The sequence below is a fragment of the Alosa pseudoharengus genome, unplaced genomic scaffold (assembly GCF_046254945.1).
Source record: "Alosa pseudoharengus isolate Yale_2024_CS ecotype anadromous, Long Island Sound unplaced genomic scaffold, YU_APseudo_1.1 YU_APseudo_1.1_scf_21, whole genome shotgun sequence".
Lineage (NCBI taxonomy): Eukaryota > Metazoa > Chordata > Actinopteri > Clupeiformes > Clupeidae > Alosa > Alosa pseudoharengus.
Window position 1 is genome coordinate 21,792,068 of NW_027468674.1, and position 26,985 is coordinate 21,819,052.

At 41.6% G+C, this 26,985-nt stretch overlaps 1 protein-coding gene across 1 annotated transcript; it reads left to right on the plus strand.

Annotated features, from left to right (window-relative positions):
- Nucleotides 1-2,907: 2,907 nt before the first annotated feature.
- Nucleotides 2,908-25,814, plus strand: LOC143137835 (very long chain fatty acid elongase 6-like). Its single transcript, XM_076298164.1, has 4 exons — nt 2,908-3,260; nt 13,047-13,178; nt 19,628-19,779; nt 21,241-25,814. Exons 1-4 carry the CDS (start codon nt 3,169-3,171, stop codon nt 21,672-21,674), a joined length of 810 nt encoding a protein of 269 aa, XP_076154279.1. The 5' UTR covers nt 2,908-3,168; the 3' UTR covers nt 21,675-25,814.
- Nucleotides 25,815-26,985: the final 1,171 nt, after the last annotated feature.

A 26,985-nucleotide genomic window follows, 5' to 3' on the forward strand; every position in this document is an offset into this window, starting at 1 on the left:
GATGGCACGAGCCAGAGAGAAGGTCTAGGCCTTGGCGCAACCGTGGCGGAGTGGAGCGGCCGGGAGCAGCGGAGGACCGCTATGCGACGAGGCAGCAGAGGAGGGACGCCAACGTCGGTAGCTGTAGCCTGATTGCGCAGCGTGGTCCGGCTACGATGGAGCTGGAGTCTGCTGCCTCGACTGGCGAGACGACGGAGCAGAGCGTTGGAGGTGCGGTGCCAGTTAGGGTGTTCAGTGGTGGGGAGTCTGTGCCAGTGGAGGCTAGGCCCCGCCAGGTGTTGGAGGAACATTGTGGTGGTGCACACTGCGAAAGTGCGACCTGAGGGTGTTCTCTGAAGGGAGCTGGGGACGAGCGGCGACAGGCCAGGTGACTGCCAGCATTACCCGCATTGGGCTGCTGGTGGTTGTGGTTCCCCTGGGTGAGTAGGGCTCTTGCGGAATGTGCACCCCACCTGCTGTGTGGCAGTGCCAGAGACTTTGCTGGACTGAATGTGCAGAGGACAGCAATGGCTTGTTGGGGGAGCTGTGTAACGTCAGCGTGCTGGACTGTGCTTGAGATTCCCACAATGTTTCTCGCTGGGGATTCTGGGAGAACTTTGGGGTTGTTATTATGTGTGCTTGTGCCTGTATGGTGCGGCTGCGTCCAACCCTATGTGTGTAAGGTGCGAGTGTTCTTGACTTCCCTGGCGTGTGCTATGTTCTGTGCCGATGTCCCTGCTCCCAACCTTTAATAAAGCTTTTGATTAGACAACGCTGTCTCATCAATCATTACACTATTAAATCTGCTTAGCATCATTAGCATGCTGCACATATTTGTTAAAGCTCTTGCATTCAAGTTCAGTGATCATCTCAATACCAATGTTTCCCAAAAGGGCTTGTCCCTACGAGAAGAGTATTACAAACACACATGAGGAAACAGTCCAATCAGTAGACTATGATAAGCTAGCCAACTATGCTTCTTTGTGTACAATATTTCCAGGCTTCAACCAGACAGCTGAATGTGGTAGAGTTGTAATAGAAATAGTAGGCCTAAGCTATAGGCTAATCTGCATAAAGTGTGCTGTCATAAATATCAGACATTCAGTATTCAACCTCCAAAAAAACCGAGGTTCGTATTAAACCGTGGGTCAACGGTCAAAAATTGTGATACGAATCGAATTGTTAGGTTGGTGTATCGTTACAGCCCTACTGTATATCGCTACAGCCCTATCCTCCAAAAATCTGTCTAAATTGGACCAAAAAACTCAAAATCAGCTTAATGAGAGTAAAAAAACGTGACCAAACCAAGTTAAAATAGTGATTTTAAATCTTGAAAATGTCAGATATGGACTCAGCATCTCCAGTAACCCCTAAAAACATACTATCATTGTCCATTTTGGCCAAGCAGCTCTTATAATATGATCAATATAGGCGATTATGCTAATTTATGCTAATTAGTTCAGTTACACAAATTGCCCAACATATGCAAATTAGCATCCGGCAGTTTCTGCATGCTGGGAACCCATACTATATATTTCCATCATAAAACTTTGGTGTACTCAACATTTCCCGGTCCACAATAGGGCTCCACAGGACTATATAGGCAGCTCACGGTTAAGAGTTTGTCAATGTAGCCTTAATGATTTCTTTTCACAAAATGCTAAGCATGCATGTATTTAAGTTTCTTAAAACTGAGCTGTGCTTAAATGGGTCAATGCATGATTTCATAACAGACCAAATAGAAAATAAATGTTAAATGTTAAATATAGCCTGCATATCTGTACATATTAAAATCAAATTATGTAGGCTACACAGTATAGTTAGATCAAGTTGGACAGTAACACATTTCAATCACGGATAGTAGTTGGACAGTAGCACATCATTTTAATCATTTTATATATCTATAGTGGCTGGTGAAAGAGTTGAGTGCCTTTTTTTTTTTTGGGGGGGGGGGGGGGGGGGGTTAGTGGGTAGTTTCCCCACCAAAGCTCAGACCAAAACCTACGCCCTTGCCTGACGGTCCAGTCCTGACGCTGTTAGAATTGTATCTTCACTGCAAGACGGCAAATAAAGAATCAACAGTCTTCAGCATCTCTCGTCTTGGTGTTCTCCTTCGGGTCCTTTGACATCAGAGTGCTTATTGAGATTGGAGGTTCGAGAAAGTGGTTAATTTTCCACGACACTACCAACTTCTATAGTATTACTTTTAAACATATTTTATTTTCAAATAATTGATTCACGCATTCATTTTTAAATGTTCATGTGTCCTGTAGCCCACCCCCCAGCACGTACATGTGTCAATCCCATTGAAAGGAAGCTTCCCATACAGTACAATCAAGGGGAAAAAATATAATAAATATATAGTAGGCTACAAAAATGCATGCAAGTATATGTGGGACCCAAAATGGATATCTTGCATGAAAGTCCATGCTGAATATATTTAATGCAGAAAATATAAGGTGCCAATATTGAATATTTACTCATATTTTGAAATAAAAATGCATGGAAATATATTTATATAACATACTGGAATATGTTCAAGCTGCATGTGGATATGTTATTTTTTTTGCATGGGTTGCAATTCATTTTCCCACAATAGGGTTTATGCATCAGGCCACAATGAGAGAATGCACATGGCTGCCATCAGAGGTAATAAATCAATATCGATGGAAAGGTAAATGGATTAGTTGGCAGTTTACAGGACACGCACGCGCTCATGGTTCAGGAGCAAACTCACACATACAAACACGCATACTTCACGTGGGACATTAAAAGTCAGGGGATTGTGGGCAAATGGAGCATTGCATGAGAACAGACAGAAAGTTGCTGCGGAGACCACTAGCCAGCCAATGAGGTGAGTGGACCAGGGTACAGTGAGTTTAACTCCTCCCCCTACGTTAACATCACTTTCGCCCCCTTGCTGTTTCGCGGAGCGGGAGACAGAGGACATCCGCTGGTCCAGCGTGCCTGCCAAGCTGTGCTGGTTGTCATTGAGTTGTCGAGGGAGTGCTGGAGGGAGCAGAATCCGATACTACATCTTTGAGAATACAATCACGTTCTATATTCAGTAGGGAAGAAGAAATCTTTGTTAGGGGCTTGTTTTACTGTTTGCAGGGTAGCATTCGCCGGCTCAGACACACGAGGGAGATTCTGCTAATAGAAACTGACTTGTCCGATAGCAGCGTAAAGATGAACGAGACGGATAGTGTCCCCCTAGATGAGTATGAATTTGAGAGGTTTTTCGACGAAAAGGCGGCATTCGAATGGATGCAGGAAAATTGGTGAGTAATGATCTAAAGCTGGTAACTGATCTAACGACAGGGACATCATATCTGTTCAGGGAGAAACGATTTACCGCTTCCTTCATATTCATTCTGCTGCGCAGCATGAGTTCAACTGTGCCCTTGGCTTCGGTCATAGTAGGCTAGTCTAGCCAGGTAAACGGCATTTTTAGTGAGATCATTCTTCTGTAATCATTTTTCAGAACATTTCAGTGTTGTGAGTCGCGATTAACTTCGCTCAACTGGTGCTGAATACATCAGTTCGAATTTGGTTGTATTCTACAGGCCAGGATGTCTGATTGTTTGTCATAACCCATCTATCTAACTTCTTATGAGCGCTTTTTAAAAATAAAACTTATTTCTGTTCTTGACTTTTTGCCTGACAGGCTACTTCGCTAGAGATTATAGTTTATCTCAACCGGTTATAGTTCCTTTTACTTTGTCAGACATTTATTTAATTATTTCTGGGGGTTACATAAGTCCACCGGACGACGTGCTCGTGACGTCAGGTACCTGATTGCTCCGCAGTCCGAACCACCCAGGTTCTTTGACCCAGTGCTAATTGCTCTGTCTTCTTCAACTCTGTCCCAGATAAGGGTAGAGTAGGGTTTGCGGCTGCTTGCATAAATAAGCAATCAGACAACGTTTCAATTCCACGCCTGGGTGCATCTATTGGCAGTGCGAATTAATTTTCTTTGAAAGTGCCTTGCCCCAGCCTGAGGGCACAGGAAAACAGAAACGTTGCGAAATATTTTTTTTTACAATGTATTTCCTTCTGTCTGCTCCAGTTACGGTTTGATTTGTTCAGCAGAGGAATTCGTTATACTGCCGTTCTTCTGAAGTAGACTACAATGCAGTACCATATATTTTCATTGTCCAAAATATTGGAGTTCTGCAGTTAAATGCAGCACTATGTAGCGCAATGCATTTATTTGTCCAAAATATTGCATTTCCTGCATATGAACTGTAGCAATGAAACAATTCCTCCAAAACTGCAGTGTAGGAATTGCAGGAATGTGTAAATACTGTTAGCATACAATTATTAGGCTAAATCCAAAAATTAAGTGAAACTGTATTTCATTTTCACCTAGGCATATTCTCTTTTTTCTGTCTATAACTCTTTCTGTCATTTTAATTTTCTTCCTGTTGTCTCTCTCCTGCCACTCTATTCCTCTTCGCATTCCTCTGTCTTTTGTTACAAAATTCTGAATGCCTTTTTACTTCCCCCTTACTTTATATCAGACTTCACCTTCTCTTTTCCTCCCTCTGCTTCTCTCTATCTCTCTGTCTCTCTTCCAATTTATCTGCTTTACCCTCCCTCCCATCAATCCGGAGGATAGGGGACACAGTCAACTCACATTACCCCTGCGAGCCAGCTCACCATTCAGTCATTGTGGTTTAGAGAAAGTGAGGGGTGAGAGAACAGTACAGGGAGAGAGCGATTGCAATAGGGAGAGAAAAAAGAGAGGAAGAAGGAGCGAGATAGAGAGAGATTGCAATAGAGAGAAAGAGAACGAGAGAAGGATGGTTTCCAAGGGTCCTTGAAATTCTTGAAAGCTTGTGAATTTCAGACAAAAATCACGGCTTTGATAGATTACAGGAATTACTTGAATTTGTATACTTTGTGTCACATAGCTTACATCACTTGTAACACAGCATAATGTGTAATTCTGTGAACTTCTGTAAAGCCAGCTGGTTTTCCTATTTTTGTGTGTGTTTTTTGTATCAGAAAGGTTACCTTGAGCCGTGTCTCAAACTATGCCATGTTGGGTCCATGAATGAGATGTAATTGGGTCAGGAAAGCACTTGAAAAGTAATAAAAAGTAAATTAAATTTGATTTGTGGGAACCCTGGAGAGATCTTAGTTAGAAAAATGATAGCGAAGAGAAGACGCACTCTACTGTACAATCAGCAATTAGTACAAGTTAATATTATGAATAAGATTAAGAAAAAGATAAAATAGCACAACACTGCACACTTAACAAACGACAACCGATTTATTGATGAACTGACTGAAATGTCAACTCGTTTAGTGACCAGTGTTGATGTAAGGACAGATAAGGAACCATATTTGGCCAGGTGTAACCTGCGTCACCTGACCTTATTGGGCGTAACGCCTTAGCAGCTGAGGGCAGGAAAGGAGTCTGCACTCATAGAACAGGTCTGTTTATATCCGTGTCAGGGTCCGTGTTCAGTTAAAGCAGGCAAAATATTTTAGCCGGCACATGATACTGTTACATTTGGTTATTATCAAGGACATAACCCGAGCTTTTGTGTCCAGTAGATACGTAAACATATAATTTTTTGTCTTTCTGCATGCAGTTTCACAGCATCATAGCATTGCATCACAGTCTTGTTCAAGGACATCGGCAATCTAGTGGATGCATATACTGATGTCTACCAATGGACTCAGGGAATGCACACACTGATTAGATATGAAATTATAAAAATGTGTTTCAGTTCACTTTTGGATAATAATACTGTAATAATAATAATAATAATAGCTTGCTTTTATATAGTGTCTTTCAAGATACTCAAGGTCGCTTAACAAAGGAGGGGAAGGGGAGCGGGGTTAGAGGCCAAAGGCCTTAGTGAATAGGTGTACACAAACATCTGTTTGTAATGGCAATACAGCAGTGCAGTGTGTAAACAACTTAAACACCTTAAAAAGACGTGCTAGAGAGTACAGATAGAAGATAGCACACCCAGGGCCTCCCCATTTTGAGGTGCCGAACCGCAGTCAGCACAATGCAGATTACATGTTGAAATGACTGAATGGGAATGTGATTCATTCGACCCTGCCAGTGATCTCCCACCACTGCAGCCTACAGCTTACCCACTAGAGCTGAGCTGAGGCCAGTGTACCAGTCTGGACAATGGGGAAGGTTTCTCAGGTCTCTTTAAGGACCCTGTAGGCTTATATGAAGGCATGCTATACAGAGGCCTTGCACATTCATCCTTCATGTACACACACACACACACACACACACACACACACACACACACACACAAGTACACACAAGAATATTTGACAAATCTGTTCACAAATCCATTCATACACACGCACACACTGACACACAAAAAACAGAAGTGTTCCTTGACTGTTTCACTCCTGCTCTCTCCAACTGTGTGTAAGGCCACACACCTTGGCCTCCAGTCCTTTATGGCATCTGGCACCAGTCCAGGCTCAACATCACGTGAATGGTGTTCTAGTGACACTGCTGAAGGTGTGTGGCATCATTAGTGTTTGTAAAGGTGTATGGCACCAGTACTGTTTGTAAAGGTGTATGGCACCAGTACTGTTTGTAAAGGTGTATGGCATCATCAGTGTTTGTAAAGGTGTATGGCATCATCAGTGTTTGTAAAGGTGTATGGCACCAGTACTGTTTGTAAAGGTCAGGGCCGTGGGAAGTGAGTTTTGGTTGGGGGTGCTGTAGTCGGGGGGGGGGGGTTAAAAAAAGTTATTGTATTTTATTTAAACGCCTTTCTCTGCTAATGGACAACAACATACTGGCATTGCGTGACACACAGCACAGGCAGGCATACATCACTGTCAAGAACATTATGGCTACACTACAGAAAAAATGCGACAAAATGTTGCAAACCACAGATTGATACTAACGCAAACAAAGTAACCGTCTGCTATCTGACGCTACACTAGTAAGGTAACAAAGTTGCTGTAGCCTTGCACCGAAATCGACGGTGAACACGTGAAATATAAAACTGTTGAACACCAACATTAATAAAACTTAATAATTATTGACGCTTCTGACATGGGTGTCAAAACAGGCTAAAGACCCTATCGCACAGCATATTAGACAGAGCACATTGACTCAAAACATATGCATAACATAGGCCTACACAACGCAATATTCATATGCTAGCAGGGAAGGAATTTCACGGCGGCCATGACGGCCATGGCCGTCGTAGCCCCTTGCGTTGGCCGTAAAGCCCCTTTGAAAATCATAGGTTTACAGGCCACGGTGGCCTTGGTGCCCCCTTCTTTCAATATTCTGCTTTGTGTCCTACTAATAGCGATTTTTATTTAGCCTGTGTCCTGTCAAAATAATCTTAGCATTCACAGCGCAAATTAATTTAGTCTTTTACGCAGTGGAGAAAGTGACAGCGCAAGAAAGTGCGTCCAAATTCACCCATTCTTCTCAGTTGAACTACTCGCGAAGTAGCCTATTCATCACACAGACATCACAAGTATCACATGAAAGAGCTTTTTCTCAGCTTTTAAACGATGTTAGCCGATAATTGCTGTGTTGAACGGTTCGCGAGAAAAGTAAATAATATAATTCAATTTAATCATACATTCTACTGAAGGTTTTGCGTCCATGATCGCCCTACCCATTCATCTCAGTGGAATACTTCACGAACCCTTCTTTTAACACATGACAAACCACCATAATATCAGAATAAACAGCAGACCTTACCGAACACAAAGGTGTAAAGCAGTCCCCTGTACAGTTAGCCGTTCCAGAATAATCCAGTTTTGAATTTGCAGTAAATTTCGACATGCATGGATGTCACCAAATTTGGGCTTTACGTTTTACAATGTGTTTAAATTGTTCCACATGATTTCATAACGGGCCAAATACAAAATAAATGTTACAAATATCGCCTAGATATTGGTAAATCAGAGGACAGCTGACTAAGAGTTTGTGAAAGTAGCCTTAATGATCACAAAATGCTAAGCATGCATCTAGGCTATTTGAGTTTCTTAAAGCTGAGCTGTGCTACATTTAAATTGTTCAATACATGATTTCATAACAGGCCAAATATAAAATAAATGTTATCTATAGCCTAGATATCTGTTTTTATTAGATGATCAGATGATTTACAGTTATATGTAATATGTCATGTTTCATGTTTTTGGAATGTTTCATACAGTGATGCAGGTCTACTGCAGTGAATAGGCTAAATACAACTTTGATCATTTTTATAGCCTACTACTGTATAGTTAACTTTGGCCTTGGTGCCCTGACATGTGGCCTTTGTGCCCCCCACCAAATATGCCCAACTGAAGGCCAAGTGGCTTTGCCCCCAGAATGGTAAAATTCCAAGCCTGTATGCTAGCCTACATTAAATTGATCCACATATCACAAATATAGCCTACAACAAATGCTGACATCATAAACGCACAGTGTAGCCTTTAACCTACATTTTCAAAAAGAAGAGAAAGAACGCTCTGAGGAGGCCACTGAAACAGGCACGCAAAGACACAGATGAATAAGTTCATCTACCTCGCTGAAGAGAGCTCTTGTTTGTGGATGGAGCTTACTCAATATCCATGCCACCTTTCACCGTGGTGCACCGAGACTCCCCGATAACACTATGCATCATTTTAAGCTGAAGATTGAGGCGGCCCGTGTTCAGCTCCTTGGGAAACTCACGGTAATATTCAGCTACTTAATATGGCATATTGTCGTACCATAAAGCTAGCGTCATAGGATATCTCCCTCAGGTTTGTTTTGTTAATTTGTTTAGTTTTTGTTTAGATCTCCCAGGTCTAATGTAACATTTTTTTAGTGCATAATAGAATAATAGACAGGGGGACAGAGAGCTTCTTTTTTTTCTGATCGTGAGTGGTATGACACATAAATACGCGTGCTTTCCTGCATGGGGTGCGGCAGCACTTCCCACGGCTATGGTAAAGGTGTATGGCATCATCAGTGTTTGTAAAGGTGTATGGCACCAGTACTGTTTGTTATGGTGTATGACACCAGTAGTGTTTGTTATGGTTATGGTTACGGGATTTGGCAGACACTTCTGTCCAAAGCGACATACAAATAACAACAATACAATAGTTAAATTTAACAGTAAACAATTTAAAGGTTGGTAAGACTACATTAAGGAGAATAGCAATAATAAGCAAAAATGCCAATTAAATCAATAGCCTAATAAAAAATAAACATATACAATATACAAACCATAAACGAAGTGCATGTTGAACAGATATGCCTTGTATGTGTTTGTAAAGGTGTATGGCACCATTTTTAATATAGTTTGAACCTTGATCCTAATTTTGTTAGTCGTTTTGGATCAAATGTTAATGTATTTACCACCTCCAGGTTGGATAGTCACACACTGAGCAAACACATGCACACACACACACACACACACACAGTGTGCAGCTTCAGTGTAGAAGCTACATGTTTGTTACAGTAGGATAATGGAGAATCTGAATCTGAGGTAGGTGTTAGTGCCAAGTGGGCTGTCACATGGAATTTGTCTTGATTGTGTGGCACAAAACAAATGCTCAAAGGGGAGCAGACAAATACATTTTTTTTCCACAGAAGTAACATAACAGTTGTTTTGTATGATAGTGTTTGCTAAATGACAGAATGTCACAAATCTGTAAAAAAAATGGAAGGCATATTTTCTACCATTTGTGATTGCAGTAGTGTGACTAATTGCAGTCACCCAGTCCATTCATATAGTTAGAGGTCCTCCTTTTACAAATGTGCCTCTCTCTCTTCCTCTCTCTGCCTCGCTTGCTTCACTGAGTGCTGGCAAGGTGCCAGCTGGACCAGAGGGTAGAGTGGCATGAGCCAAGGAGCTCACACAGTCTGAAATGCAGCTTATGGTCACACAGCACACAACTTTTCAGTTTTCTGTTCATTATTGTGGCGGGACAGATTGATGGACACAAATGACACAAAAGTCGACTGACCCAAACATCTGTTGTTGTTTTTTAAAGAAATGTGTAGCCTAAAGATGTAGTTGAGTTGTCCATTGATGTGTGTTTGGCTTTATGCCATAGACTGGGCTGGCCCTCTCTTAATTGTGCTTGCTGGTCAAAAGTACATTTGTAGTGGTCAAAGGAATCCTGGAAAAGTCATTTACTTTAAAATACCACTTTGCTTGCTTGGGAAATGTATTAAGTGAATTGAAAGTTATGGAAGTCATGGAATTTGATCATATGACATTATGACATATTGGTCTATGGAAATGTTTGGTTTATGGAAACTTAGTAAAAAGGGGGTGGGAGTTTGGATGTAGTATGCAACACGCATTGTGAACAATCACTTTGAAGTTATCCTGGGAAAGATAAGCCTTGACGTAACAGATGTAGGTGGTTGTAGTCAATCTCTTTTTTACAATCCTATGTAGAAGTGTTACACACCCACTATACAAACACATACTTCAAGTGAAGGAATTATCTGATTGGCAAGCTTTCAAAATGTCCCAATCAGAATACAGTCAAAGAGATGTCAATGAACTTCAGATATCCAATCAGGAATTTAGATAGATAGATAGATAGATAGATAGATAGATAGATACTTTATTGATCCCTAGGGGAAATTCAAGGTCACAGTAGCATACAGACATACACACACACATTCACTAACAGCAGAAAAAGTAATTAAAAGTATATAATATAAAAAAAACACAACTAAGCAATAAGGACTGTAGAAGATAAATAATATACTAAATATACTAAAATAAAACTTAATCTAAATCAATTCTAAAAAACAGTATCCACATAGTGGGTGATTAATCAATCAGGTACGCTTGCAATGACTGAAGCAGGGATTGAGCATGTGGTCCTCTGTGCATAAGGTAAGGTAAGGTGCTTTTTGTGAATGAGTGTCATGGTGATGGTGCAAATGAGTAAGTCAAACAGTGCAACAGTGCAAGAATAAAGTCTATATATCTATGTATAAATAACTATATTAAGAAAGGTATAAGTGTGGTCACAGTTCGGCTGTGGCATGGAGGGAGGGGTTGTGCATGTGCTAATAAAGCACGTGAGGCAGAAAACAATAGTAAAGTGGCTAGTGGACAGACAGTTCAAGACATGGAGGTGGTGAAGAGGCAGACAGACTATGCGGAGAAGTCTATTTCTCCTCTTCCCTTAAGTGATGCATTGAACAGTTCAATGGCCCTGGGGATGAATGACTTCCTCAGTCGTGCTGTGGAGTGGATGACACTCATTGTCCAAGATGTTGATCAGTTTGTTCAGGGTCCAAATACGGATTTTGTGTGAAAGGTCTATACCAGGCACGTAACTGAAGCGTATATGCTGCAGCAATTAACTTCCACTATAATGCACCAGGCATGATAGGCCTTTGGTGTTTTAAGCCCCCAACGTCGTCTTCCAGGCATCGCTGCATGGAAGGTATCGTAACACCCCCAATTATCACCACTTTTGTTCGGAAATTCTAAAACAACAATGTTTTTTAACACTTCAAAATAACATTTGCTAAATGAACCTTACATTTTTCAGTAGCCATAGGTGTGTAGATTTGAACAAAATCTGGTTTGGTTCTTAACACTGCCTGAAATATCTGATTTTGTTTACCATGCTCAGAGTTATAGTGCTGGCCTGATGGATCGCCTATTTACGCCGTTTCAACGGCACATGAACGGTTAGACCGAGAATTCTCGTTATGAAATTAAAATTCCACTGGAGCTCCATGCGTATGTGTACACGCAGCCTTACAACACTGTTTACAGCTCTTCGAGTCACGGTAAAATGTCATTTTTGGTACATAGCTAATTTAGATACACCTATGGTGTGGGTGCTTGCGTTTCTTTAGGAATCCGCCGTCTTGGTTTGTATAGAAATGGATATTAAGTGACATACACGCAAGACGGCGGAAATACGGGACCGACGGTAATAGGGAGAGTTCCGATACTATGGCTAGGCAAGGGTTAGGGTTAGGTGCCTTGAAGTCGACGGTCGCAACGCTGCCTTGAAGTCGACAGCGGGGGCTTACATGCATGCATCATACACACAAATACACACACACACACATAAACACACACACGCATGCGCACACACACACTGTTAATTGAAACGCAGCGCTTTCAGTTACATACCTGATGTAGCCTGGATGTCAGAGTGTGTCCCATGCATCAAGCATTTAGGAAGGCCTTGCAGCCTGGGCAGTGGCTCTGTTGGCACTTTGAGAGAGTTTTTCACGTTAGATTTGCACTTGGTGTATTAGGGCTTATGTAGGCTTATAGGGCCTTTAGAGATAAATCATTCAGTGTTTCCCATACATTGACTAATCTGTGGCGGGGCGCCACAAAATAAAAATCGGCCGCCACACATAAATATTCTATGTTTTTAATTGCTGCGCAAATTTGTTCAAAACTGCTACCCCCCCCCCCCCACCCTTGTCCAAGTCAGCTACCGCCACAAATTGAATCCAATTCTGTGGGAAACACTGTCATTTGTAATGGGACACACAAAGATAAGCTGATGAGAGGAAGAGAGAAAATACACAATGAATGAACTTCTGGGTTAGGTTTGCTGATTCCCCGTCTCTCTCACTCTCTCTCTCTCTCCTTCATGCTTGCATCGCTGTTTTCTTTTTAGTGAAATGTGAGGATTTGATGTATGGGATGTTGTTCATTTCTAGTGAAATATGAGGATTTGATGTATTGGATGTTGTTCATTTCTAGTGAAATATGAGGATTTGATGTATTGGATGTTGTTCATTTCTAGTGAAATATGAGGATTTGATATATTGGATGTTGTTCATTTCTAGTGAAATGTGAGGATTTGATGTATGGGATGTTGTTCATTTCTAGTGAAATGTGAGGATTTGATGTATTGGATGTTGTTCATTTCTAGTGAAATGTGAGGATTTGATGTATGGGATGTTGTTAATTTTTAGGGATATGTGAGGATTTGATGTATTGGATAATGTTAATGCATTGTGTGCAATACAGTGTAAAAAGCATGTAAATGAGTGTTGTTAACCTCTTCCTATCTTTCTCTCTCTCCCTGTGTGTGTGTTTGTGTGTGTGTGTGCTATGATCTAACAGGACACAGTCGTTTGTGGTATGTGCGATGTATGCAGCTGTGATCTTTGCTGGCAGGCTTTACATGCGAGAGAGGCCCAAGTTGAACCTACGCGCACCTCTGGTTCTGTGGTCGCTCAGTCTGGCTGTGTTCAGGTAAGAATACACACACAGAGACACAGCCACACAAGGCACTCACCGCCACGAAAACACGCACACACACTCGACACATATATCGCATGCACACATCAAACACACATTCACAATGTTACAACAGTTCTTTTTGAGTTAGTTCACCCCAAGGTCAGTTGATCCGCTCCAAAGGTCTTCATTAGCCCTCTCTGCTGATAGCAAACCAGATACTATTATGTCTGATAGACTGGGCTTATCAAAGTTTCCAAATAAACGTCAGTCTTCCAACTACTTTCAGACAAAGCATGTTGTAGAGTAGGCCGTCTACTCTAGTCCTCTATTTTTGGCAGGTGCATATTCAAAGGGAAAGGCTTTAAACACACGTGCTATGATGTGGTCTTGCCATTCTCAAGCTAAATTAGGTCAAACTGGAGTTTCAGAGTCAGCTCCCTCTCTCTCTCTTTCTCTCTCGCTCTCTCTCTCTCTCTCTTCCTCACTCTATTCCTCTCCATCTGTGAGTTATTTACACATACATACATACATACATACATAATACATATCCTTTAGCCATAGCTTGTGAGATCATCACAGATGTGGAATACATACACTACATATCCATAAAGGTATACAGTTTATAATACACTTGATGTATTAATGGAGTGAAGTCCTCCATCTTGAAGTGCTGTTTCTGTTCCTGTTCCATTGAGTGTGTTGAAGGGTGAACTCATTGGCCTGGTCAGCAGCAGTAGCTACTCTGTGCTGTGCTAAAGCTTTTGGGGCTGTAAAGTGCTGCATTTGGACCAGGCCCATGTGTCTAATGGCTGCTTTAACCCATTTACTCAGACAGGGGGAGTGTGGTCTGAGTGCACACAATCACTTTTATACGCATGTACACACATAGAAAAAATGGATGTATCCTCACAGATACTTCTAGAACACGCACACACATGCACTCACACACACACACTCGCACACACATTTTGTGAGCCGAGGCTGTTATGCCCTCTTGCTGAGTGCCTGTGTAATCCTAATCTCCAAAACATGACTAGCATAACTCACTCCCCCACCAGCCCCTCACACACGCGCGCGTGGCACACACACACACACACACACACACATAATGTATGCACACATAGAAGTGGAGACTAATCGGTGGGGTGGTTTAATCAGGTTCTACTAAAAGCCATACTTATTATGAAAGAATCTAAAATTCCATGTTTTGATGTCTAGGGCTGTTACTGATATAGGTGGTGTTTAAGGTTTTTTCTGCTGTATTGTTTCAATATTGAAATCTGAAGAATATTGAAGTCATCATTTTGGTATTGTGACAACACTACGCCCTGCCCCCTCACTGCTCTGGTAGTGACTATGCATTTCCTTGTTTATACAGAATGTATCTGATTTGTTTGTGTGAGTGTGTGCGCGCCCGCATGCGCATACATGTTTGACAGTGTCATGTTACGAGATCTGGGAAATGGCCACTCGTAGTCAGCACTGATCTTCTCATCTTTTGCTTTTTTTTGTTCAAGATTGATAGGGCAGATGAGAGATCAATGAGCACTTTTACACACACACACACACATCATGCATGCAAACTGATGGTAATTTTGATACCACAGATGCATGCAGAACACCCAGTCAGGCAATGGTAGGGAAAAAAATCAGGTATGGAGATTTATTCACAATGACGCACATCAAGGGAGAGACAGCATGCCTTCACATAAAGATCCACCATCTGATCTCACTGAAGAAGTAAGGAGTCAGCGTTTAAGTATCATTCCAGGTTGCCGAGAGATGACATTGGTCATCCCAGTTTACGTGGACCACACTGAATCAGACCCTGATTAGTGCCACCCTGGCAATCCAGAGCAGATAGCTGCTGATGCAGGGATGCATGCATGCAGAACTGTGACACCCAACAAAAACATGACATTCTCCTTATCTCTGAAGATTTAGCCACACAAAAATATATTCAGGAACGGTACAGGAACAGAATCAAATGATACTGTAAGTCATGTCATATGTGGAATAACACAATAACAGTCGAATTCTTCTATCCAATCATAATTCTGACTGTAAACATATGGATGAAGTATTAAGTAGCATAAGGACATAAACTGCTAATAACTATAAAAATCATAAGACATTAATTCTGATTTCAATACTCTGCCATCCTGGCTTCTGAGGTGTGTTCAAATTCCTTGAACAGAGGCGAACGTTTGCAGCGAACTTGCTCTAACCTATGTTTGCGAATTTAAGTGCCCCTCTGATCTATTACTGTCGTGCTGAAACAAACCACACCCTTAAATAAGGAAATGCAGTCACTGGCACACTTGTATTCACCAGAAGATTGTTATCATTGTTTTTTTTGCATACTTTACCAAAGTGAGATAGATAGACAGAGAGAGAGAGAGAGGTCTGCATACTGCACTAAAGAGCCAGGCTTGTTAGTATGGTAGTCTGAGCACATGCTCACTTGTAATGATGTCGCTCCATCATACATTAGGGCTCTGCATCTAATCGAATTTCAAATATGACTTCCAATGATTATGAAAGCCATAATGCAATGAGATGCAACTGTTATTTTTCCGCAATCCTGATATTTGCTGAGGTATAAAAACATTGTACCCCTTTGCTTTTGGTTCGAGTTCGACCCGGGTCATTTCCTGAACACACCCCATCTATCTTGCCCACTCACTTCCTCTTAGCCTCTTCACTGTCCTGTCTGATTAAAGACATACCCCCACCCAAAAAAAAAAGGAAATGGTTAGCCTTTCCAAAATCATTGGTAATTGAGCAGCCCTAACACACATTCTAATGCAGCATACCACATTTCTCCACCTACAAGTTCAACACCAACACGGAAGAGTAGTGTCCCTGATGTGCTGGGTCCAGAATCTCTTAAAGGACACTCAAACCAATAAGACTCCTCTTGTTCTCCTACTGTTCACATAAAGAGCCCTTTGTCAGCGGAAAGAGCATGTAGTGTTCCTGCATTTCTAAGAATGGCTCTGAATACACTAGAGAAGACAACCTCAATGGAGAGGTCTTGTTATCCAAAGTTTTGATAATAATAATTCTCAATTCTCTTCGGCCTAACTCCCGGAAGAAGGCATGTAGCCGAAACGCATTGGAGTTTTTTAGAAGGTTAACTTGACCAAGCCATGATAATAAAGGCTTTTTAACTTTTTCAATAGAGAGTGCCTTGGAGTTTTTTGATTCTTGGCATTTAGTTCCCATCCAAAGAGCACCTCTGACTTAACCAAACTTTAGAGTCCAGGGGCCTCATTTATAAAAGGGTTGCGTAGAAACCATCCTTCATTTGATCTTAGATCATTTCTGAAATGATCGTACGTGTGATTCAGAGAAAACGTGCGTACGCACAAAAAACGTGCGTACCCCACCCTTCCAGATGTGCCCATTATAAATCACAAATGAACGTCAACTTGTGCGTAGCAGGATGGTTTTAGGTCTCCGCCTTGTAAACACCCCCTCATCAATATCATTAGAATATGTTGTAATGAAATCAATGGCCTAAAAGCTGTAGCCTATGTAAAAATATTAAAAACATTACTATAGGCCTAGCCAATGCCATCTCATGTTAACTAGCCTATATGCGTCAGTTCGAATAGCTTAACTAATTATGTTTTTTTCAGCAAAGCTTTCTGGAAAGAGATCGTATGCATCCATGTCCATTGTCCTCTGCTTGCTTTCATTCATTTTGCTTGCATTAATGTGAATAATCAACATTTAGTAGCCTATGTTTAGGCCTACTTTGTAGAAAAATAATCCTGTACGTTATGGTACAGTAGGCTACTGTACGTGTCCAATATGACCCAGGGTAATATGCTGATTTAGCCTACAAAACAGAGGACTAAATTATAAGCGTGATATGTCATGTAGGCTTAACGTTTCTTTTAGGGTAGGCTATTTTTTGCTGAAAAAGTAACCTTCGCCGGTCATTTTTCATTCATTCTGCATATCTTTGCTATCGTTTTCTTTCAATAATGTCCGATGGCTTAAACATTGTCCTTTATTGTTTGCTTTAGGCTTACCTTTATATTTTATCCTACATTATTCAACTCACGTATTGTCATCTGATCTTGGGCACTGCCAGTCAAAAAAAGCAAACACGTGCGCGCTCTGCACCTCTTTACGCAACTCCGACGCAACACTAAATATGAAGATGCCCTGCTTTCAGAGGATAACTTCCGTCCCTTGGTTGTGTAGGCTATATATGATATAAAATATCTATAGCCTACATTGTATAGCTTACAGTCAAATATTACCTTTCTGTTACGAAGCTGGGAATAGGCCTATGAGCGCAAATTAGGATGTAGTGGAGGCTAAACGCGAGTAAACGCAGTTTATCCACCTCTGAAATTTCAGAAATAAAGTTTAGGCCTACCCACCTCTTATTAGAGTTTATCCACCTTTCAAAAAAGTTTATTCACTTTTAACATTCAAAACTGTATGATCAAATACTATCCTATATTCCCAATACTGCACAATAACCTCCAACATTATCAAACTGTTCGAATGCCTTTTTTAATGTCTTTTTGAATGCCTTCCTCTCCTAAACGAGGGCAATTGGACATTTGATGGTCAATATTACATTGGTGAGAACACTAAATATACTAGATCACCTGTAAGAATGTTTCAATCATTCTATCGTAGGTGTTGGTGGGTTGTTTTTAGATATTGTGAAATAAGTAAGCTGTACGTCTTTTCACTTTCTTAAGTGGGCTATAGTTCTCATTAGCAGTTTTATGCCAAACCATGAAACATTAAGCTGCGTCCAAAAACGTCTATAAAAATCTTCTGATATTGATCATGCATATGGCAAAGAAAGACATGAGATCGTTGGTCTTGGAATTTTGAAAATGCATCGCACTTAGACCTCAGATTATTTGCAGTACCCCGGCATTACCACAAGGAAATGGTCGTACGTCAAGTTTGAACCTGACGTGGAGATAAGCACTTTTCCACGTCAAAGACGGTTTTTATAAATCTAAGCGTTGGCATGGATTTGAGCGTACGCACGGTCTAAGATCAAATCTGTGCGTAAGAACGCTTTATAAATGAGGCCCCAGGAAGGGCTCCTCTACCCCCATTTTTTGTTGAATAATAATTCTCATTTGGCGCTGGGGAGCCCTTATGTGTTCCAGATTCCTGCTGCCGTTGTATTCGATTAGATTCAACTTTATTGTCATTGTGCAGAGTGCAAGTACAAAGACAACGAAATGCAGTTTGTGTCTAACTAGAAGTGCAAAAAAACAGAAAAGTGCAATGTGATATACAAAGTATAAACAGGTGGTGCATAGACAAGATAAGAAATATAGTGCAGTGTAGACAGTAGTATACAGTTGGTTTACAGAAGGTGGTTTAGAGTAGTATAAATTAAATATGAACATGTGCAGTGTATTAGCAATTACCTTATAAGAGCAGAATAAATATGGCTATGCATTGACTATTTCAAAGTGATTCAGAGCTAATGGATGTTGTTTGTCTTAATAAGGTGTGTGAGAGTAGGTCCAGTTCTTTCACTGAACAGTTTGTGTGAAGCCGGACAGACACTGAGTATTTATTTGATCACATACTACATAGTAACTCACACAACACATTTCAGTCAGACGTGATTGCTGCGTCCACACTGTACGTTCAACTGCTCACACTGTAATCGAGCCAAGCAACATGTCTGAAATGCCAGAAATCCAGTCAGATCAGCTCAGAGATGGAATGTAGATTGTTGCTATTCAAACTTTCTCTGACCTGACTGACTCTAAAATGGTGTGGCATAAGGTGTCAACACTCGTATTTCATGTGTCACTTTCTCTCTATATCTTGGTCTCTCTCTTCTCATTTCTCTCTCTCTATCCATCTCTTGCTCCTCCTCCTCTTTTTCTTTCTCTCACTTCCTCCTTTCCCCTCTCCAAACCAATCTCTCTTTTACTCTCTTTTTCTCTCTTCCTCCTTCCCCTTCTTCAAACCAATCTCTCTCTTTCACTCTCTCTCTTTTTCTATCTTCCTCCTTTCCTCTCTCCAAACTCATCTCTGTCTTTCTCTCTTTCACTCTCTCTCTGTCTTTCTCTCTTTCTCTCTCACTTTCTCCTTTCCCCCTTCAACCCCCTCCTCTTGCTCCTTCCCTTCTCTTTCTCTATCTTTCTCTTACTCCTTCCTTTTCCCTCTCTAAACCCCACTCTCTCTCTTTCTCTCCATCACTCCCCCTTTTCTCCTCGGGTCTCTCACTACCTCTCTCAAATTCAAGTCCAAATTCTGGTTGCTTACGTAATTAGCGTGACTCTAGATGCAGAGTAGCCATAGAACATAGAAGAATGTACTCAGTGTGTAATATCATAGCAACATAATGAGAACTAATCTCTCTCTCTCTCTCTCTCTCTCTCTCTCTCCATTGCTCTCTCTCACTCTCTTTCTCTATATCTCTCCCCCACTCTTCCTCTCTCTCTCCACAGTATAATTGCCACACTGAGGACAGGAGGCTACATGCTGCATGTGCTGTGGAAGCAGGGCTACAGGCAGTCTGTGTGTGACACCAGCTTCTATAGCGCCCCCGTCAGCAAGTTCTGGGCATACATGTTCGTCCTCAGCAAACTGCCTGAGCTGGGTAAGACTAGACACACACACAGAGACACACATACACACACACACACACACACACACACACACACATCTGAGGATGATTTTTAGGGCGTGTGTGTTTGTGGCGTGTTGTAATTGTGGTTGTAGTGTGTGTAGCGAGTTATGAGTTTGCAGTGCAGTTGATTCACTGGCCCACATCTCTGCCACCTTCCTCCACTCATCCTGGAGTGTTTGTCATGGCGGCTGTTGCCATAGCATCTCTGTGTCATCTCAATGTCATCTCCCAAGGGCGTCGTAGTGGGGGGACAAGTGGGAATAAATTACCCGGGCCCCAAGTAGGGGGAGGGCCCCTAAGGAGTTGAATTTTATTTTCCTTAATAATAAATAATTTCCTTAATTTAAAGATCTTAATAAATGTTATTAACTAATATAGATGCAAATATTTTGGGTAAATGCATCAGTTGATTGATGTATTAAATTGTGTCCAAGCCAACATTGTTTGAGGGCAGGCACCCTCTCCCTTGCACGAAATGGTTCAGTCCGCCTTCCCCTGCTAGGCGCATTTTTGAAGTAACGTTCATTCTGCCGAAGCGGCAATGCAGACTGTCACGGTGTGAAGATGTCTAAGTCTAAGAAAGCTAAATCCGGTTGCCAGAAAAGAAAAGAGAGGCAAGAAAGGGAGAAAAAAAGAAATGAGGGAAAGAAGTGCCTTCTTTCCCAAGAAAGGTGAGCCCAATGTGAAAGCAATAGTCTACAAATGAAATGAACTCCTGAAGGTTACAAAACACTTCAATACCACCGCGAATCCGCGATTATCAGTGCTAAAACAGCATTAACACAAAATTAGAAATAACATGATGCCTGATTTATAACCTACCACAACATTTCAATAGCCTATACTAATTCGAAAATTATTATGAGCTAATAGCTTAACTTAGTAGGCTCAATGTTATATAGGTTCATAAGGAAAGGCTGTCAAATTAGTAGCAAAGCTAACTTGTGAAACATCACACTCAGTTAGCTATAGATAGCTGTTCTCTCAGCCAAAAGTGTTCAATTTGTATAGATAGCTGTTCTCTCAGCCAAAAGTGTTTTCATTCATTTCATGTTCTAGCTTTTAAACATTCTTCAAATAAAACAGAAATTCAGTGAAGTCTTGGGTAATAAGATTATTTTCTGTTATACAGTACATATAAGAGTTGTTAGATTAATTCAATGTGTGATTAGATAGTAGGCTAGTTAGTTGTGAACCTCATGCTTCATGCTTACAGCCGGTGGTTGGTTGGGGGGGGGGGGGGCATGGCCACCACTTGTGCATAGGGCCCAGAATTTGGTGCTACGCCCCTGTCATCTCCCCTCATATTATGGTCATTCCAGTGTCCATCAGTCTCATCTTTTAATGGCTGTTGTGGAAATGGAAAAAAGATGCTGAGTTGGCACTTAATAGAATAATCTCTCTCTTTCTCTATCTCTCTCTGGTCTGCAGGTGACACGGTGTTCATCGTACTGCGTAAGCAGCGCCTGATCTTCCTGCACTGGTACCACCACATCACCGTGCTCATCTACTCCTGGTACTCCTACAAGGACCGCGTGGCCGGCGGCGGCTGGTTCATGACCATGAACTACGGCGTCCACTCCATCATGTACAGCTACTACGCAGCCCGCGCCGCCGGCCTGCGCGTGCCCCGACCGCTCGCCATGGTCATCACGGCCTCGCAGATCATGCAGATGGCCATGGGCCTGGTGGTGCTGTTGTCCGTGCACCTCTGGCTCGACGAACGCGTCTGCCCGAGCAACATGCGCAACATTGTCTCGGGCACCGTCATGTACCTCAGCTATCTGGTGCTCTTTGTCTGGTTCTTCTACAAGAACTACGTCAAGAGCGAGAAAACGATGACGAAAGGGGTCAAGGCTGAGTAAACCACCCCACCCACCCCCCAGTCAGGAACATTATTACCAGTAATAGCCCCCCTCCCCCACCAATGATAGGTTTTCCACCCAAGACTTACTCTATCTCAAACCACTGACCAACAAGAGGCCAGTGATGGCTGTAGCATATTAGTCATGTTTCCATAACCCCCACCACCACCACCACCCAACCCTCTTAGAAATGACACAATTTTAACCAAAACCTCACCTATCCACTCAGCAGTATGATCACTTTTAAGGTGAGGACCCTATGAGAGGACCATGAAGAAGCCTGTCCACAACCCCACAGAGACATTTTCATCTAAGAGGAGATGATTTGGACTCACAGCTGGGCCACATCGGGTCCGCGACTGAAGCGCTCCGTTCGTGGAGCGTAAAAATAGTTTTAGAGGACTGGTCTAATAATTTTGGAATGTACACACTGCTATCACATCTGATGTAGCCAGGTCTATTGATTATAGTGGAAGCTGATTGGTGCAGCAGACGCCCCATGGACAGAACGCTTCAGTTACGTGTCTGGTGTTTCCTGGCTGTTAGAAAAGACAATGGCATTCAAGTGGACGCCATTGGGTAAAAATGTAAACATGTAAACAAAGCCTTCTCCACATGTGTGTGTGTGTGTGTGTGTGTGTGTGTGTGTGTGTGTGTGTTGGCAGGAAGTCATGATGAAAGTGTGTTTGAAGATATGGTATGTGTGTGTTTGAATGTACGCACACCTATGTCTCTATGTGTGTATGAGTGTGTGTGTGTGTGTGTGTATGTGTTTGTGTGTGAGTGAAAGAGAGAGAGAGCAGTAGAATGTAGAAAAAGTAAACAATAGAAAAAGTAATTAGCGCTGTATTTGACTACTATCTTAAAGGGACACACACACGGTGAATCTCATAGCCATAGGTGTACAAAAGCCAGTTAAAGCCACTTCTTTTCTTAAGAAATGTTTACAAACCACCACAGTGCAGACAACTGTCTCCGTCCAGAGATTTTGTTGTTTTTGAACATGTCTGTGTTTAAAAGTCTATGTGACCACTGGAGAAAGGACTTTTTTCCTTCACCAGACTGTGATTGTTTAATTGTCTAACATGATGAAGGTGTTTGAAAAAAAGTGTGTCTGTGATGGTGGAATGTAGAAAATCTTTGGATGTTATTTGTTGGTGTTGATTGCAGAGAATTTGTATATTGTGTGTGTGAACTCTTCACACTTATATCTGATAACAACAGCAAGGGGATGAATGCACTGAAAGGCTTAACTCCCAGTTGTCAGGACAACAGAGAATGAATGCACTGATGATCTTATCAAACCTCACCTGTCCGTCCGCCAACACCTGAGCGTGCTGAAGAATGAAGTAGCTCCTATGTCTGTTAGTGTACGTGTGTGTGTGTGTGAATTGCTTGCGGTTGAATGCAGACATGTACAATATGTTGTGACAGAGCACACCTGGCTGTTACAAAAGAAAATTCTGCAAGGAATTTTTCACAATATGTGCATTTCTCATTAAAGTTGCTCATGTGATGGCTTAGATAAGTGTCAAGATATCTCAATAGCTTATAGAGTGTTTAAAAAGTAAAGAATATCGGCGTTCACTGGTCAAATATTAATTGTTTATTAGGAGCGAGTGACTCGTTTCGCCCTTGGCTTCCTCAGGTTGGCTTCCTCTTAGAGCTCAGCTTAGAGAGTGTTACCCGAAGTCAGATATCCATCTTAGTTTCGCACGTAGTAGTTTGGCGCGGTTTACAGGGTGTGTTGTGGGTTTTGAACAGGTCCGTCTCTGTAAAAGGAGATAATAATCTGAGATTTCCACTGCGATTGGTGATGTTGCAATAAGATTCATTGGAAACACATTCCCACGTCACTCACACAAACCTGGCTCACCTCTCCAGAGCGCTCTGAGAAACGAAATGGAGACCGCAGCTTCACACGTGTCCTGTCGTTGTTTCGCCTAGCACCTTAGGAAAGCTTGACTTTATTTGTTTTATTTGTTTGACTTTTTATTTATAATCTGTTTTGTTTTTGTAAAATGGGCTCCAACCCCTGTTTCTGGATCACACTAACAGCCCTAAAGAGGGGGGGTCATTCCAAGTACGTGGTTTAGTGACTTACCCTCACAGCAGTGATGTAGTTCACGTGACTACGCAGTATACCCTCTTAAAAAGCATCACAAGCTCAGTATACTTAAAATGAGCAAGGATACGTACAGTATTAACATTTGGGGTTAATCACAGTATACCCACTACAGCTAACTAGACTACACGACTGCCTCAGAGTAAGTTAACTTAGATCTCTCGAGCCACAAGCATAGCTGGCCCTGACCTGATCTGGACTCTCTCGGACTCTCCAGTGCATTGCAGCTCCCCCACACCAATCTTAGCCAAGACCTCACAGACGGAGGAATTGTCCTGGTTAGTGAGAGAGAAACAGAGGGAGGGAAATAGAGGGAAAGAGAGAGAGGGTGGGGGAATGAGAGGAGGGCAGATTACCACAGTGGGAATCAGCAGTGCATCAGAACACAATGCTCATTGTACATTACTAGAGTGATATCATGTGGAATGTATATATATATATATATTAACAAAATATATAGAAAACACCATAGACAAATTGGGTTGAGTGCTATCTCTGTCCTTTCTTAAAAGCACCAGAGCTGGGAAATGGTATTAAGGTTCTCTCCGCACGTGTGTCTTACTCTCCCCATCCTGCCGCTCAGGCTCCTCAACACAAACAATGTACTTGGGTCATTGGGAGGACCATTGTCCTCCTCAGTATAGATATCACCCATCGCCACTGTGTCCTCAAACAGTTCAATGTCAACGAGGCTGAGACTTGACGTCAGTGCTACCATTTGCCATTTATAGTTGAGAGATTGGGGAAAAACCTAAAAGAGTAGTTGGTTTAAGGTACCTAGGGAGACACATCTCACCTCTTAGTGAAGAGCATGTAGAATGGGATGCTAGGCAACGAGCTGTATAGGCATATGATAGACCCATTCTTTTAACCATGATTACAGACCCGTCCTATTTCTGGTAGTCTTTAATTCATAAGACATAATGAAATCAAATCATTTGGTCATTCTTTTGGTTAACTCAGATTTTATATAGTTTCACTTTATTTTTCAAGGAGGCTTTGTGTTCTTGTTACTTTGTTAATAGTTTGAAGTAATTTCCCATGTACCAACTGCAACGCATATAGGCCGCAGGACAGTGTTTTATGCAAATAACCACATCCATGTATTAACCGCAGTGCCCAGAGGCCCAATGAATCACAATCTGATCAGTGCTTTAATCAGAAAGAAGAATGAAGAAAAGAAGACAGCCTAGCTTATTGCCTTCTATAGCCAGCCCTTGTGTATTATAACCTCATAGCTGAAGAGATAGATCAAAACCAGTGTATAAACCTCGGGTCTTAGGCAGGAAATTACTGAGACGTGCATTGAATAAGTAGATTGTAACAAAGACTAAAATAAAGTAAGGCCTCCACTTCTTTGTGTGGTCTATGGTTTTGACTCACAGTAAAGCACACAAACTTTTCCTGTTGTGTGTGTATGTGTATTCAGGTCCATTTACCCCCTGAGTTACTGTTTTTACTCATTCCTCACTTGTATTAAGAGACAATGATGATTGATTATAGTCATACTACTTGGTGTACATACCATGTGGTTTACCCCACTCCCTCAACAAGACAGTGTTTTGGCATTCCATACGCTACATATGCTACAAAAAGATGCTACATAAAATACATGAAACACACAGGGAATTTCATGCATAAGGCCATGCACAGGTGACTGCCAATCTGTGATTTGTTTTTTCTACTGACAGGTATACACAGAACAGTTGTGGGTTTTTTTTGTAACTGTTGACTCACTTGTGTGCTGATGTGGGTGCATTAGGTTATAGAATGTGACAAACACACAAACATACACAATCACATATGCACACACACAACCTAGAATGTACCTGATGGGGATTGGATACAGAGCTGCTTTCTTGTAGTCTATATATCTGTCCACATGCCCAACGTGTGCCATGTTACAGATGTACAAGGGAAGAACATCTAAAGGGCTTCCATGTCATTTTTTATTTTAATTTATATGTGATGGTCATGTACTGTAAATGTAACAATAAAGCCATGTTTTGAATGACTAGGGATCTGTCCTGTGGTGTCTTGGAATATATGTGAAATGTGTACATTTTCAATGGCATTAGGTGGTAAGTTAGTAAGTAGGTTAGGCAAATAAGTGAAGGTTATTTAACTTTTTATGGCTGCAAGTTTTACAACAAAAAACAGTAATGAATACAGTAGTGTATGTGACTGTACTGTAATCAAATAAAAAAACTACAATATGGTAAAAAAAATATATACATAATTGCAAAGAATGGGATGGCAGATTTACAGATCCCGGATCTGTCCACATACAGTCACCTCATCAACATCAAACATGTCCTCCCATGCTAGGAAATGGGGGAAATGTCACCTTATCATGTATCCATCCGCCCTTGAACTGACCTGACCTCAATGTCTCTGCATGCCTCTTTCACTGCAGAAGAGACATGCAGGCATGTGGTTTACACTGTCACGCTGAAAATAATTCTTCGACAGGTTTTCAAAATGGGGAGTTAAGGGGCAAATACAAAACTGTGAAATAGGTACACAATGTGCAGGTGCCCAGTGGCTAACCTGAGGTCTATTTGTAGTGCTAAGGCTCAGACTGATTGATGTTCAGTTTTCAGGTATGTGGGTGGGTATTTCCAGTTTTGCAAATGTCAATGTACCAGTATGTTTTGTATTTTATTTTTTAAAGTATACTTTTTTGCCCTTTTTATGCCTTTAATGACAGGACAGTGAAGAATGACAGGAAGCGAGTGGGAGAGAGAGTCGGGGTGGGATCCGGAAAGGACCACGGGGCGGGAATCGAACCCGGGTCGCCGGCATACGGTGCAGGTGCCCCAGCCACGGCCGGGGCCAGTATGTTTTGTATTTTACAGTAAATCTCATTTTTAACTAAGTGTCTAATGTACAGTAAAAAACTGTTGTGTTTTGCATTAAGTGTGTAACAGATTCACAAAGTGCAAAGCAGAAAATGTGTTTAAAGTATGGTCACAAGACGTTTACATTTTGAAGTCTCGTTTTTAGCGTGTAGGCAATCAGCAAAAGCTGTAAAGACCTAATATAAATGCATGTGTAATCACTGTGAAGGCAATCTTTGGATGAACAGTCACTGGTTGTCTCAAGTAAATGATTGTGCAGCCAATGACAGTTCTAATGTCCTCATCAAGTTTTCAGATTTTACCATCCTGGGCATCATCACAGACA

Excerpts from the sequence above, each read along its gene's own strand:
- LOC143137835 (XM_076298164.1), top strand. The coding sequence starts at position 3,169 with ATGAACGAGACGGATAGTGTCCCCCTAGATGAGTATGAATTTGAGAGG. Across the intron at positions 13,179-19,627 it reads CTCAGTCTGGCTGTGTTCAG|TATAATTGCCACACTGAGGA; the intron begins GTAAGAATACAC and ends CTCTCTCCACAG. Across the intron at positions 19,780-21,240 it reads CAGCAAACTGCCTGAGCTGG|GTGACACGGTGTTCATCGTA; the intron begins GTAAGACTAGAC and ends TCTGGTCTGCAG.